The sequence below is a fragment of the Alternaria ventricosa genome, assembly GCF_023758065.1.
Source record: "Alternaria ventricosa strain BMP 2768 chromosome Unknown scaffold_11, whole genome shotgun sequence".
NCBI lineage: Eukaryota > Fungi > Ascomycota > Dothideomycetes > Pleosporales > Pleosporaceae > Alternaria > Alternaria ventricosa.
The window spans coordinates 40024-54624 of NW_026055691.1; the positions used below are offsets into that span (position 1 = coordinate 40024).

General features: G+C 52.3%; 8 protein-coding genes across 8 annotated transcripts; 4 read left to right on the plus strand and 4 right to left on the minus strand.

The window, feature by feature from the left end:
- Nucleotides 1-315: 315 nt before the first annotated feature.
- On the minus strand, nucleotides 316-1646 carry J4E93_006494 (uncharacterized protein; the record flags this gene model as incomplete). Its single annotated transcript, XM_049344407.1, has 2 exons — nucleotides 316-1520; nucleotides 1574-1646. 2 exons carry the CDS (start codon nucleotides 1644-1646, stop codon nucleotides 316-318), a joined length of 1278 nt encoding a protein of 425 aa, XP_049198061.1.
- Nucleotides 1647-2844: 1198 nt separating this feature from the next.
- Nucleotides 2845-3762, plus strand: J4E93_006495 (uncharacterized protein; the record flags this gene model as incomplete). The annotated part of the gene is made up of 2 exons (XM_049344408.1): nucleotides 2845-3243; nucleotides 3583-3762. 2 exons carry the CDS (start codon nucleotides 2845-2847, stop codon nucleotides 3760-3762), a joined length of 579 nt encoding a protein of 192 aa, XP_049198062.1.
- A 78-nt stretch (nucleotides 3763-3840) lies between these two features.
- On the plus strand, nucleotides 3841-4715 carry J4E93_006496 (uncharacterized protein; the record flags this gene model as incomplete). The annotated part of the gene is made up of 2 exons (XM_049344409.1): nucleotides 3841-3847; nucleotides 4192-4715. 2 exons carry the CDS (start codon nucleotides 3841-3843, stop codon nucleotides 4713-4715), a joined length of 531 nt encoding a protein of 176 aa, XP_049198063.1.
- Nucleotides 4716-5274: 559 nt separating this feature from the next.
- On the minus strand, nucleotides 5275-5974 carry RPS17 (40S ribosomal protein S17; the record flags this gene model as incomplete). Its single annotated transcript, XM_049344410.1, has 3 exons — nucleotides 5275-5370; nucleotides 5425-5602; nucleotides 5805-5974. 3 exons carry the CDS (start codon nucleotides 5972-5974, stop codon nucleotides 5275-5277), a joined length of 444 nt encoding a protein of 147 aa, XP_049198064.1.
- Nucleotides 5975-6432: 458 nt separating this feature from the next.
- On the minus strand, nucleotides 6433-8022 carry J4E93_006498 (uncharacterized protein; the record flags this gene model as incomplete). Its single annotated transcript, XM_049344411.1, has 4 exons — nucleotides 6433-7190; nucleotides 7243-7331; nucleotides 7380-7660; nucleotides 7711-8022. The coding sequence occupies 4 exons, from the start codon at nucleotides 8020-8022 to the stop codon at nucleotides 6433-6435; spliced, it is 1440 nt and encodes a 479-aa protein (XP_049198065.1).
- A 1231-nt stretch (nucleotides 8023-9253) lies between these two features.
- Nucleotides 9254-10830, plus strand: J4E93_006499 (uncharacterized protein; the record flags this gene model as incomplete). The annotated part of the gene is made up of 2 exons (XM_049344412.1): nucleotides 9254-9506; nucleotides 9557-10830. The coding sequence occupies 2 exons, from the start codon at nucleotides 9254-9256 to the stop codon at nucleotides 10828-10830; spliced, it is 1527 nt and encodes a 508-aa protein (XP_049198066.1).
- An 870-nt stretch (nucleotides 10831-11700) lies between these two features.
- J4E93_006500 (uncharacterized protein) lies at nucleotides 11701-12709 on the plus strand (the record flags this gene model as incomplete). Its single annotated transcript, XM_049344413.1, has 3 exons — nucleotides 11701-12156; nucleotides 12206-12283; nucleotides 12332-12709. 3 exons carry the CDS (start codon nucleotides 11701-11703, stop codon nucleotides 12707-12709), a joined length of 912 nt encoding a protein of 303 aa, XP_049198067.1.
- A 177-nt stretch (nucleotides 12710-12886) lies between these two features.
- Nucleotides 12887-14324, minus strand: J4E93_006501 (uncharacterized protein; the record flags this gene model as incomplete). Its single annotated transcript, XM_049344414.1, has 3 exons — nucleotides 12887-13195; nucleotides 13255-13922; nucleotides 14015-14324. 3 exons carry the CDS (start codon nucleotides 14322-14324, stop codon nucleotides 12887-12889), a joined length of 1287 nt encoding a protein of 428 aa, XP_049198068.1.
- Between the last annotated feature and the right edge of the window lie 277 nt (nucleotides 14325-14601).

A 14601-nucleotide genomic window follows, 5' to 3' on the forward strand; every position in this document is an offset into this window, starting at 1 on the left:
CTTTGCAAACTCTACAGTGTAGCTTGTTTCAAAACAAGAACATCTACTGGAAGATTCCTCGGTTGTATGGCCTTAATTCGGCATCCAGGTATGTATGTATTAGATGGCTATATACTGACAGTATGACTATTTACAGGAAAGTGACTATGAGTACACCGAAGCTTGCAGAATATGGCAACCACGTAGGTAAATCGGACATGATGCATGAAACGCCGTTTTTGAACCCCATATGCAGACCCGAAGGTACCTAAAGAACGCCTTAGCCATGCAGTAATGATTCTGAAAAATGAGCCTGTCGACGACACGCTAAACAGTTCAGGAAAGATCCATGGGTTCGGCGGCGCTGCTACCGGCACCCGCTGATTCGCGACCACGCTGGTCCTTGATCGCTGGGGCAGCAGGCTGCGCGAAATTGTTCTGTGCAGGCGGAGCAGGAACGTTGATGCCGGTATTTACGTGATCGGTGCGGACCTGTGGAGGCGCGACGTAACCCATATGAGGCTGGGCGTAGATTGGAGGAGTCGCTGGGCCAGAAGAGTTGCGCGGCGGCTTTCGACCACCGATGCGCTGAGCTCGGGGAGCTGGGAAGCAAGCATTCTTGACACGGGTCTGGAACTCTTGGGCGAAGTTGTCGTAGGGCTTCTTGTCCTCGGATGTCTTCCAGCCCATCTTGTTCTTCATGCACTCAGCCTTACGGTGACTAATCGTGGAACCTTCAATGCGAATGCCATTGGCCTCAAAGCGGCGACAGCAGTCAGAACGCGACAGGATAAGTAAAACAACGAGAAGGCTGACGTTATCGTTGTCGAGAAGATGAGGACAGAAATCGCAGACATTACATGCGAAGCGGCGCATGTCTTCTAGTTCCTTGGTGTCGGTGCAGTTGACGAAGCGCTCGGCCATTGAGAACGGTCTGACCATGTCCCTACAAATATGGTTCTGAAGGACATTGGCGACTGAAGATACGGAAACTGGATAGATGCTACTACGGTCGATCTTGCTTGTAGCAGATGACGAGACCGTGCCGGCGATGTAGACAATCTCGATATCGTCGAACGGGCCCCGATCGAGTTTGATGTCCTTGAGTGTCTTGCCTTCCTTTTGAGCCTCTTTGTAAGTCTCGGCGTTCTTGATACCAGCCTCGCGAGCCGCCTTGACAGCTTCACGAGGTGTGGTAAAGCCATACTCCTTGGCGAGAGCTACGGAATCTTCGTGCATCTCAAACTTGGAAAGCTTACGCTCAACATCAGGAGCGCGTATCCAATCCTCAGACCAGGGTTCTTCTGCGAGGACTTTGTAGAAGACCTTGGTAAGGGCGCGAAGCTTGATCTCAAGATCAGTCATCATACGCCGGCCGAAATACAGTTCATCGGTCTCAAAGAACGCATTCTCAATAAAGGTCTTTCGATCCTTTTGAGTTAGCTGGCCGCGAGATGGATCATTCTTCCATTCTTGGATGATGTGCATGAACTTGGCGTGGAAGATGTCATCGAAATGTTTTGATGCAGGTATAGCATTCGCTGTACGGCACGTTAGTTCATGGTCAAGAGATGTTTCCACAGTTTACACGTACAAGTCGGTGTGTGGGGTTGTTGTGGCGGCGAAGGTGAGGTAACAGCGGTCTGGCTGATCGCGGCAGGTGACATAGTGATCCAAGCGCGATATATGACCTGATATACCGAAAGAAGTAAATTGTCTACTTGTGGATCAGTATGGATGAGAAAAGAAACAGATCTCGATGGATTTCGATGGGGTTGTAAGGTGAGGTTCGTGGCCGGGTCAAAAGGTTACGGGGTGGTTGGGTTGTCGGAGCGTGAGGGCGGTAGGCAAAAACATTCACGCTCGCGTCGCTAGCGTGCCAAGTAAATTCGGGGTGAGCATTGGATTAACACGTGACCCACATGACTCGGCCCCAACAATCTTGGAACCTCGGGTGAACGTCATAGTTAGCGCTTCCGCTCACAACCTTCCATCAGGACATCCATTGAGTGCTTCATCTTGTCAGTTTCTCTCCTGTCAGCAATGGCTGCGACGCGTTATACGTTCCTGCACCGCATCGCTACGCGTTGGTGTGCGCCCGGGGTGCGCTTGAGTGATGAACCCCTTCCTATCGCGTTCCTGCATTATCATCCTCATCTCATCTGCGCTCAGTACACTCGCCTCGATCCAGATTTACATGTCATCATTGCGAAAATATTGATTTGAATATGTGTGGGTTACAGTACGCTGGTCCTCTTCGCCATCTATGGAAGTTGTCGCTTCCAGCTTTGGTTGCCTTACGTGCCACATTTCTGGGAACAGCAGCAGCATATGCCGTCTAGAAAACACATCTTCTCTGGAGCGATCTCGGTTATTCTGATAGCCTGAAAGAATCATGGTTCCGTTGGATCACAATGGTATCCTTTCCGGAAGGACACTCAGGGTATACGCGAGGACCTAGACGACAAAATTGGAGCTGAAAGCACTGGGTCTCCTTTTATCAAGCGTGCCGTTACATTGTTCAAGTTCTTGTATCCATGGTGACGCTGAGACCTGGTTTGCGCCGAATCAATGGCATTCAAAAGTCTTTCAAGGCACGGGAGACGCTACTTTGATGGGCGTTTGACAGTGAAGGAGACAGTAGCAACGAAGAGATATTTCCACAACTAGCTTTTGTCACCACGCGAAAAGTCCCTGCCTCGCAAGCAACTTCGTTCCACTTTCTACGTTAAAGGCACACCACCATCGACCCAATACAACATGAAGCTGATCAAACGTCGAGATAGACGTTCCCAAGCCACAGCTGCGACGCCATGCCACTTGCTTGCACTACCAGCGGAGATACGCTTGCTCATATACAGCCACATGGCACCCGATGGCTTCCTACCAAACGCACCCTACAAGACATACATCGGGCTCATGCTCTCCTGCCCCCAGATCTACAACGAGATGACCTCCGAAGCCGTCCGCCTGGCCCCTTCCATCCTACGCACGATCCAGTTCTCCGTCAACGCAACGCCAATGAAGCTACAACCGCTCCGGCCGACGAGCTTCGCCTCGCTGATGCACCTCACGATTGGAATACCGCGCTGGGCAATGCTCGATCGGCCTACTATAATGGGCATTCTGCAAGCCATGGCACCAGTACTAGAGCTTCACCTGGCCAGACTGACCATCGGATTAGAAGACCTAGAAGGCGAAGACGATGTCTTGCACATGGTCGAGACACTGAATCCGGCACAAATCGCGCGTTACATGAGCCAAGTACAGGACATGCCCGCACCCCTCTATCCTCCAAGCGATTCTGTGGCATCTGACCATTATCGCATCCGAACAACATACAGCAATATCATTGGACTGGTCACAGCAATGAATTGTCTCATAGCTCCAGGAATGTGTAATGGAAAGCATGCCCAGGCCAACCACTGGTGCCTTCGCGCTTCAGTCCTTAACCCACCATTTCCGACGACGACGTGTAACGTTCGGAAGATTGCTTTCCGCTTGAAAAGGCTCCATGATGAGAAGGTATGTGGGTGTGGTCGACTTCCCGCTCACTACCCTCATCTGGTGTATCCGTTTCGCGGGTCGAGCTATAGGTGGGAGCTGATGCTCGAAAACCCCTCGTTGGAAAAGGAGCGATGGATGGTTCACTGGAGGGATGATAAGGGCAAGTTGAGCTGGTCCCTGAAGGGAAAACCAGGGCTATATGTATGGCTGAAGTTGAAAGAGAAGCGAGAGAGCCGGTTGAAGAGGGCTGTGAAAAGCTTGTTCAGGCAGACCTAGTTGAAGGCGGGGCTATGTACGTACTCTCCAGGTTCGCAAGTGCTAGATCTTGCAAGTAGTTCCAAAATCATCGTGATCATGGCATGTATGCATATATGGCATGGATTCGAGAATCATGATGTTACAGTGCGCGTCATGCCAAAACCATAGCTCTCACTAGATGCATTCGAAAGTTCTACGTGTAACATGCACCTACCCGACGGCTACCACATCGAGCATCCACAAACAGAATGAACATGCGTTTGTGTGACCCGCTTCCAGATCCTTCCCCATCCAGTTGATAAGACCACGTTCATAGTCCTTAAAACACGGGGGACTTACCACTCCACTACTTCCAAATCCCCAAGACTACTCAACTATCTCTACAAATCACCAGACAGAAGACTATAATGGCTCTATCCAGTCCAAAGATAGCCGGCATCGTTGTAGGGGTCTTCTTCGTAGTACCCCTCATCATGATCGCCCTCTACTACTCCTTTGATCGTCTTCGCAAGCAAAACGGCACAACCAAAGCAACAACACCGTCATCTCCTACTGGCTCTGGTACCCCAACGCCACCCCCAAAACAGTATTCGGGCAATCAAAGGCGCGCTGTCAAACAGGACTTGCAGCCTCAGCAAGAGCATTCACGTCCAAGCCTAGAATATGGACCTGGCCCAACTTGGGTCGCAGCACCCGAGCCCGAGACGTATCCATTCGACACAATTAGAGCAGTGCCAGCGACGCCCAAGACTTCCTCCACGAGTGCCATGCGGCCTGTTACTGCGGAGTCGGAAAAGCGGAGTAGTCTGCATCAGGCGGTCTTGGGTGCGGGCACAAGTCGCGGTCGGAAGAACAACAGCGATGTCACAAAGGAAGCCGATAAGAATGCTAGAGCTGAGGACGTGGAGGACTACTACGTCGCTGGCGGTAGTAGTGGCAGACAGAAAACATACACCGGAGCGTGGCCTTGAACGGTGTGGTGATGTCGACAATGTTCTGGGGATGTTTTCGTTGGTGGTTTCTTTAAGCAGAATTGGGTTCCATGCGGCATAGACTAAATTCATCGAGCCTTGATACACTCAACATACTACACATAAGGACCAGCATTGGGCGATAGATTGAGATAATGTGTGAATTTGTTCCATCTGAACGGGAAGCTATTGGCATCACGAGGCACATAAGTATCGTTCCCTTTTGATAGTGCTGTTGAGACCGGCAATGGAATTCACTTACCTGAACTTGAGCTATCTCTTTGTTCGTCATCACAACACCATCGCATCACACAGGGAGCATGGACAGGGGAAATGGCAATCAAGCATCATCTTCGTGTCTTGCAACACTCAGACTCAGCGACACCTAGTGGGGGAGAACCTTTTGTTTCATTGACTCCTGATCATCATGCCGCCGTATATAGCCGTAAAACCATGCCATAGTCGTGGCAGAAGAGACCCTTTCCCAGACACCATATTTTCAGTAAGCCGAGAAAGGAGGAAGAAGGGAGACCGTCGTGTCGCGCGTGCGCATTCGTATTTACGAGCGGGCGGGGCGGTCGTTGAAGCGGCGGGGACCGCGCTCGACAATCTGTTGTTGGGAGACGGCAATGACGTTGGTGGGGATGCTGTCGAACTATGGACAGTGTTAGTGAGATGCTTGAGGTAATATGGGTATGGAGTAACGTACGCCCATGCTCTTGAGCAGGTCCTTGGTCTCCTGGTCGACGTCGAGCGAGCCAGACTCGCTGTTCTGGGTGAAGTCGAGAGCGGAGATCTCGGGGACGTACTGGTCCTTTCGCTCACGCTCCTCTTCTTGGAGCTTGAAGGAAATACCACGGACGGGACCACGCTGGATACGCTTCATCCTGCGAGTTGTTAGCTTGATGCTTGGTGCAAGAGAGCACGCTGCTCAAAGCGGGGCTGCGGTTGGGGCGGTTGAAGAGCTGTCCTCTGAAGTGCCCAAGAGCCTGCGCATAGGCATTGCACAACGCTCCTCTGCGCAGGCCACTCAAGCTTCCAGGACCAGCCCCTCATTGCCATTGTCGCAGCCCCAGTGTCGGCACGTACAAGTGAGTGGTGTATCCGGCAATCTTGTTTCGGAGCCTCTTGGAGGCAATGATGGCGATCTCATCACAGATCCTCTTGTTGGTCTCGAAGTCGAGCGACAACTTGGGGTAGTAACGCTCAATGATGACCTTGGCGGACTTCTTGACGGTCTTAGTTCGGACGCGACCCATTTTGGCGACTTGTTGTGTGAGCTGGGAGAAGAGGTTGTCGTGGGAAGGGGCGGTGGCTGTCGGGTTAGTTGGATTGTCGCTGGAGAGTAGAAATGTCGGGAGGGCAGGCGCGATTATTCGCCTAATCTGTGTGGAGGCACGTGCACGAGGTCTAGTCACAAAGGGTTTGGCGCCAACGCAGCACATGGAAAGCCGCCGCGATCACCAACACCATTCATTGCTCAGCGGAAAAAGAGTGTCAATATTGTGTATCATATTGGTATCTCGCTCGCTAATTAGAACTGTTGGAAAAGAAGACCGCTCAAAGAAACGCATCACAAATGCTTGCTACATGTAGGAAACCCGACCATCCTCCTCACAGCCCAGTTGCAACGAAACTCCACAACACCACCGCTGTGTGAATATCAATCTGAAGGAAGCCCTATGGCTTTGCATACATAGCCATCCGAACGTATGGCTCAGTGGCCACCCTCAGCGCCACCTTCGGCGCTGCCCCCGGAAGCACCGTGGTGTGCAGGGTTGGGGAAGTAGAACGCACAGATCGCGATGATGACATATGTCATCACGCAGAGTACACCCTCAAGGTAGTTCGAGCTCCTGTCGCGGAGGAACGAGCCAACCGCCAGGACCGCGAGAACCAGGGCAACAGCGTCGAAGATGGCGAAGTTGTAGTCCATGCTGACACCGATACCCCAACCAACCAGTACTACAAGCGGTGCGTTGAACAAGGCGGTCTGAATAGAGGCACCGAGGACATGGGCGAGAGCCATGTTGATCTGGTTGTCGTAGGCTTCGTCAATGGCGAGGAGGTGTTCGGCGATCTTCTCAACCAGCGGAATCAGGATAAGTCCGACGAAGGAGTCACTAACTCCACGCTCTACTATATGCGGGATTTCGAGAACGAGGAAGATGGCGACAAGCGCTACGCAGGCCAATGAGATGAGAAGAGCAATGATAACTTCGGTCAGGGTAAGCTTGGGCTTAGCCAACTCCTCGTGGCGGTCCTTGTCCTTGTGATCGTCTGCTTCGTAAATCTCATGGAGCAAACCATCGTGGGATACAGTCTGGTAGTACAAGTAGACCAGGTAGCCAATGATGGATATGATGGCTACACCGCGGGATATCAGTCGAGTGTTATAGGCGATATCGACATTCTCTTCGTAATCAGGGTTTTGGAAGAGGTACGCGTAGAAGACGGCGGGAAGTACAAGCGCGGCTATAAAGGTTAGCATTGGTACTTGGATGAGCCAAGAGGAGGATTGACATACTAGCAGCTACAAGCATCAAACCACTACCGTTCTCAGAGACAGCACTATGGAACTCTTGGACGTCATGCTTAAGACCACCTGCAATGAAACTGGAGCAAATAAGTGGATGTTTTATCGAGTATCAAACAGACACTTACCAGGTACCAAGGCAGAGGAGCAGGTTGGCCAAGATGGACCCCAATATAGCAGCCTTGATAACCTGCACGTTTGAGTCGCCGTTGGAGGTTTTGAGCAAGACCATGAACAGGATAATCTCGACAACCGAACCGAATGTTGTCTCTAGAACGACGGCAAAGGCCTTGTTTGGCATCTTGCGCGAAAACTCCTGGCCGGCGAAACCGAGCAGGTTGGCTGCAGGAAGCATGGCAATGTAGTTGGTAATGAAGATGGCTAGATGCCATTCGGGCCTCGCGAAGTGCTATTACAGTCGGTTAGAACAAGAAACATCTCCTCTTGTATGCCACTTACCAGTGCAATTGCTACAGGCACAATAGGCCATAGACAGTTCACTAGCATAGACATCGTGCTGCTACTCCTGCCGCTGATGACCAGGAACTTGAATGGGTGGAAACCCCTGCGGCCACTCTCGCCCTCAGGGTGAAGGCCGGGGGTCACCTTGTGTCCATTGTGGTTGTACTGTGGCAGAGAGGAGCCGCGCCTGTCACGGCGATTGGAGGGAGGGACGGAGCGTGGCTTCTCGCTGGTATATCCTCGGTCGCGCGATGAGCGGTGCCTTGAACCGTCGGGATAGTCTCGCGAGCTTCTCGAGCGGTGCGCCATGGCTTTGGTATACGAAGATTGCCCAAGGGGTGGTTTTTAGGGTGCGCCAAGTGCAAGAGTTGAGTGCACTGGCTTGGGTTTCAGGGCGGGCGAACGAGGTGCCCTGCAGCGGTTGCAGTCTGTAATGCCGTAATTGGAGAGGAGTTGATAGAGAGTAAGTGAAAAAGAAAGACAAGAGGGCCGGAGGGACTAGACATTGTAAAAGGGCCGGGCGTCATTTCGGGACGAGTATACTGCCTGCTTCCTTGTTTACGAGGTGCAGTTCGCAACGGGGCGGGCGCGTCCACAACACACAGCCTCGACGCTATGATCGCCAAACAACGAAAATGTCGCAGCGCGTTTACACCGTAACTCTGCAGCAGAGCGCGCCGTTCGCAACCAATTGGTTTTCATTGGTTCTTTTCAGCACCGATTCATGGTAATTCAGTATCTAGCTAAGCTTATCTCCAGTAGAACACGTCACCAAGCACCACGCAACGTCCCTGGCAATGCTTGACACGCCTTGGCTGCACTACGATGCGGAGTCCAGAACAAGGTTTCAGCTCCATGCACATTGACGTGGGCCCAGACTCCACATCTCAGGTTTAGCAGTAATAAGGGGAAGGGTCTCGATGTCCACCATGCACATACGAACTAATTGATGGCCAGCGACACAGTTCGAGCTACCAGAGGTCATTCGCATCGATGGCGCTACATGGAGAACAAGCGCTGGCTCCAACGCGTTGGCTACTGACATCCGCATGAACCATCATCGATCGCAATGTTGAGAAGGGCCGACAAGTTGCTGATGACGATTTAGAGAAAACCGAAGGTCTACCGCTGTTAAACCTAGGTACTTCCACACCATCCTGTAGACATTCCGTGATGCGATGGTGGAGTTGCTGCTATCCAGACCTGATTGGTTCCTGCGGTCCGCATGTATTGTACCTTGCATATGATGGAGAGACTAGCAACAGCATGGTAACGCCGGCTGGATGCGCAACTATGTCTTCACGGTTTGATTTTCCCTCTGCACATCGCAAAGCTTGACAAGGCTTCAATATATGTAAACAGCCATGATGTATTTGACATATGCTCAAGCAAAAGCAGTCACCTGGCACTGTGCACGGGACAGGCCTTATCGCGAGGCGCGTGTTAGCGGCATGGCAACAGCGACTCCTCCATAAACACACAAACAACCCTCTTCCATCCCATCTCGTCTCCAAACCCATCCATTTCCGTAACCCACAACATGGTCTTCTCTTCTGGCTTTGCGCTGTGCGCAGCCATCACAAGCGCGACGGCGCTCCAGATCCCGCTTCTGTCGTCCGGCAATCAAGCGCCACTCGGACATCCACATGGGACCAAACCGTTGGTCAACTCGACCGAGCTCCAGGACCTCATCAGTGGGGACAGGTTGATGGCACGCGCCAAGAAGATGTATGAGATTGCGAAGCTCGGCGAGGAGGAATACAACCATCCCACCAGAGTCATTGGGAGTGCTGGTACGTTTGCGCACGTGATTTGTTGTATGCTGATGCTGATGAAGTCGCAGGCCACCTCGGAACGCTATCTTACATCTATGAAACTATCCTCCAACTTGGAGACTACTACACAATCACCAATCAGACCTTCCCAGCTGTGTCCGGCAATGTCTTCGAGTCTCGTCTTGTCATTGGCGATGTCGTGCCGAAGTCTGCCCACCCCATGGGCTTAACGCCTCCCACAAAGGACAAAGAGCCTGTACATGGCGACCTCGTTTTTGTTGAGAATGACGGTTGCCAGGCGTCGGATTATCCAGACTCAGTAGCCGGAAACATCGCCTTCATCAAACGTGGGGTCTGCCCTTTTGGTACTAAGTCCGAGCACGCAGGCCGCAAAGGCGCTTCCGCTGCCATTGTCTACAACTACGAGAAAGACAGCGTTTCTGGCACCCTTGGAACGCCGTCTCCCGATCACGTAGCCACATTCGGGCTGTCCGGTGAAGAAGCCGAACCAATTCTGAAGAAGCTCGAGAAGGGAAAGCGCGTGGATGCGATCGCCTACATTGACGCCGAAGTGAACACAATTCTGACGGTCAACATCATTGCGCAGACAACGGCAGGCGATCCGGACAACTGCGTCATGCTCGGCGGCCATTCCGACAGTGTTACTGAAGGGCCTGGTATCAACGATGATGGAACAGGCACAATGTCGCTGCTCGAAATTGCTACTCAACTCACCAAATTCAATGTCACCAACTGCGTGAGGTTTGCATGGTGGGCGGGTGAGGAGGAAGGCTTACTCGGATCCAACTACTATGTCGCCTCTCTGCCCGAGAAGGAGAACCAGAAGATCCGTCTCTTCATGGATTACGACATGATGGCTAGCCCCAACTTCGCCTACCAAATCTACAATGCCACAAACGCGGTGAACCCGAACGGATCAGAGGAGTTGCGCGATCTGTACATCAAATGGTACGAGGATCAAGGTCTGAACTACACCTTCATTCCCTTTGATGGCCGCAGCGATTACGACGGTTTCATTCGCAACGGAATCCCCGGTGGTGGTATTGCCACAGGAGCCGAGGGTATCAAGACCGAGGAGGAAGTAGAGATGTTTGGGGGCAAGGCCGGGGACTGGTATGATCCTTGCTACCATCAGCTTTGCGACGATATTTCAAACCTCAACGTTACTGCGTGGGTTGTCAACACCAAGCTCATTTCGCACTCTGTCGCAACATATGCACGATCTCTCAAGGGCTTCCCGAAGCGAGAGCTTGAGGCTTCGCTCAAGTCTACTGTGTACAGGGAGAACACGAAGTATCAAGGCTCGAAGTTGTTCATCTAGAGTTAGTTATTTAGAGTCTGGTCTTTTCTTGTTCCAATGTAAAGCTGGGTAGTCTAGCCTGCCTTGACAGATCTATGGAGGAATGAACGTACACTCACAGTCAAATGTAAAACCACTGGAGATGTCAGCCGCGTCAGTTCTCTGAACAATCCCAAGCGTGATTTCTCGTCGATTGAAGACAACCAACTGCTTCACTAGGTTCCGATGCGCTCGGCTGGTCCCGAGACTGGATCTGGGATTGCATGACGATTGACACGGGGGACTCGCGCTAGGCGAACGGGCCGCAACACTCCAGGGCTGCAGCAGAAGCGACCCATCGGCTGCAGGTCGCGTCCCCAATCGCATCATGGCGCCCGTCTCAATGCCTTCGGCCCTCACTTTTGAGCTGCTGGGGAAGTGCTCGGTATGTATCGTGTCAGTTTCGTGTCTTGGCCATCCCCTGACAACTCCAGGTCACCAAAGCACGCGCGGCGACGCTGCATCTGCCTCATGGCCCTGTACCCCTCCCCATCTTCATGCCCGTTGCGACGCAGGCCTCGCTCAAAGGCCTCACGCCCGACCAGCTCGAAGATCAGGGTTGCCGGCTATGTCTAAACAACACATATCACCTGTACGGCCGACGTTCTGCCACCATGCCAGCCATTGCTGACATGTGGGAGAGGCCTTAAGCCAGGACAAGCGACGCTCGATGCCATAGGCGGCGCGCATAAGCTCCAGTCCTGGCCACACAATATTCTCACAGGTGCACTATGACACAGCGCCCAGGGATGAAGAGACGGAAGTGCTGACTGCTGCAGATAGTGGTGGGTGGGTCATACCTTCAATTTGGTGAACAAACGCACCATAACTGACGCCAACACCAGTTTCCAGATGGTATCGCTCCTCAAACTCGCCAAAGTCACTGAAGAAGGTGTCCGTTTCCTCAGTCCCCACGATGGGTCGCCCATGCTACTCACACCCGAACACTCCATCTCCCTCCAGAACTCAATCGGCTCCGACATAATCATGCAACTTGACGACGTTATCGCGACCACCTCACCCGATCACGCGCGCATGAAGGAGGCCATGGAACGCTCGGTACGCTGGCTTGACCGCTGCATACAAGCGCATAAGCACCCAGACAGACAGAACCTTTTCTGTATCATACAAGGTGGCCTGGACCTGGACATGCGGAAAGAATGTACCGCCCAGATGGTTGCGCGAGATACACCAGGCATCGCGATAGGAGGCCTTTCTGGCGGCGAGGAGAAGGCGGCCTATTGCGAAGTCGTGAAGACATGTACCGACCTGCTTCCTGAGAAGAAGCCGCGATATGTTATGGGCGTCGTAAGTTTTGGATGCCCTCCGCACTATCACAGCTTACTGACCAACGTAGGGATATCCAGAAGATCTGGTCGTCTCCGTCGCACTTGGCGCTGACATGTTTGACTGTGTTTGGCCAACACGAACCGCCGTAATGTTTTTTCCCTATTCATCACACTCTCATGCTAACAATTTTTAGCGATTCGGCAACGCCATCACATCACGCGGCTCCCTCAACCTACGCAATGCCATGTACTCCGAAGACTTCAGCCCTATCGAAGAAGGTTGCCGATGCACATGCTGCCGTCCGACATCCGATGGCGGACTGGGTATCACCCGAGCCTACATATACCACGTCACCGCGAAAGAGACTGCTGGTGCCCACCTTCTCACCATGCACAACGTCTACTACCAATTAAACTTGATGAGGGAAGCGAGAGAGGCCATCATGCAGGACCGATACCCGCAGTTTGTCAAGGACTTCTTTGGCGATCTGTACAACAGGGAAAAGGATAAGTATCCTGTATGGGCGGTCGATGCGCTGAAAAGTGTTGGTGTAGACCTGCTTGCCGAGTAGACGAGTGGAGAACGTCAGTACTGGCTTCGATTTGAAGAACTCATCCTGCCATGCAATTTCGCTTGATAGACGTTCGCCAGACTAACATTTGATAAATGCATCAAAAGCTCTCCACTGAAATATATTGCACTAGATCCCTCCACCCTGAAACGCCAACACATCATCTATCCACACTCCTCACGACCCGTACTCCGGCGGGCTCCAGATCTTTGATGACCCAAATGCTGGGATGATCTTACCAATCACACCACTGAACTTCTGAATGAATGGGTGTGACAAAGTACCGGTCACGGTGTTGAAGACCTTGATTCCCCATTCCGTCTGCGGGTTTGCGATTTGTGGTGCTCCCGGAATGAGTTTCTGCGCCTTGTCGACGTATTCGCGTGTAATGCGTTCATAGTTGGTGAGCGCGGCGGGGATATCATCTTGAGAGCGAGAGATCTCGCCTGCGAGAACGTATGCGCCTACGATCGCTGCACCAGTGCCCTAGTATCGACATTAGTATGCATTTTTGAAATCAAGGACGGTGATTGAGAAAAACTTACGACACCAGAAATCGGACTGGGGCAATATGCCGCATCACCCACCAAGGCCACACACCCCTTGTGCCAAGTATCCATCCTGACCTGCGCAATCTGCTGCATGTAAAAGTCATCCGCCCTCTTCATCTCGCGTATACAACGCTCAGTCTGCCATCCCGCACCCTCGAACTCCTTTTCGAACCACGCTTGCTGCTCCTCCCTGGTTCCTTTCTTTAACAACTTGTCTATCTCTTCAAAGCGGCCAAGGTCACCATCGGTGATGGCGAGATACGCGCGCGTGGTGCCGCACTGGTCAGGTCGCAGAAGGAACAGGCGGCCGCGCGAGGCGTTATACCACTGTGCGTACTGGGTGTCAATGGGGTCGCGGGGCATGGTGAAGAGAGCAGAGTATTGACCGAGGCGGTACAGATAGTCGTCGTTCTTGGGTCCGTGTCCGAATACGATGCGACGGGTTCGCGACATTTGGCCATCGGCGCCGATGACGACGTCGAATTCCGTGGGTGGAAGCTTGCCGTTCGCGAAAGTGACGAGTGCCTTGCTGCCTTTGGCTTCGTCTTGGTGAACCTCTGTTGCCATTTCGCCGAATACGTATTTGATGTTTGGATTGGAAAGCGTGAGCTCGTAGACGATGCGTGCCATATCTCCTCTTAGGATTTCGTACTCGCTCGTTGCTGCGATGGAATTAGTAAAAGTTTCAATGTAGACTTGGCAATGTTGTCTTCTTCTCTCGTCAATTACTGGATGCAAAAGTCAAGTCACATACCGCTTTGCCTCTCCTCCTCTCCAGTAGCCTCGAACGTTGCGCGCCTTTCTCCATCTCGGTATACGAATTGCATGCCAACTTCTGTAGTAGTCTTCTCTTTCACCTTTTCCAGGATTCCCATCTTCTTCACGATAGGCAGAGCTGAGGAGCGAAGATCGACGGCTTGCCCACCCAATCTTGGTTCTGGTGATCGTTCTACAACGGTGATCTGGCAGGTGGGCATGAAGCGGTGCAGCCAATACGCTGTTACAGGACCGGCGATGCCGGAGCCTGATATCAGGATATTGAGAGGTTGTGTAGCGGATGGCATCTTGAAGGCACCCCTAACGTTCGACAAAGCCGTGGATTTGGGATATGCGAGCTGAAGTACTGAGATTGTGGGCTGACCAACGTGTGGAAGGGTGCTGCGGGTAAATGTAGATAAGACGATGAGAACTACTTTGTGAATACATTCAACGGACGTCCGTCCAGCTACTCTATATACTTCACATTCCTATCCTCTTCGGTCCTTTGCATGCATCCCGACTCTTCATCACAGCATTCACCCAGGGTGCAGCCTACTGGAACACAGACAGAATCATGAGTCG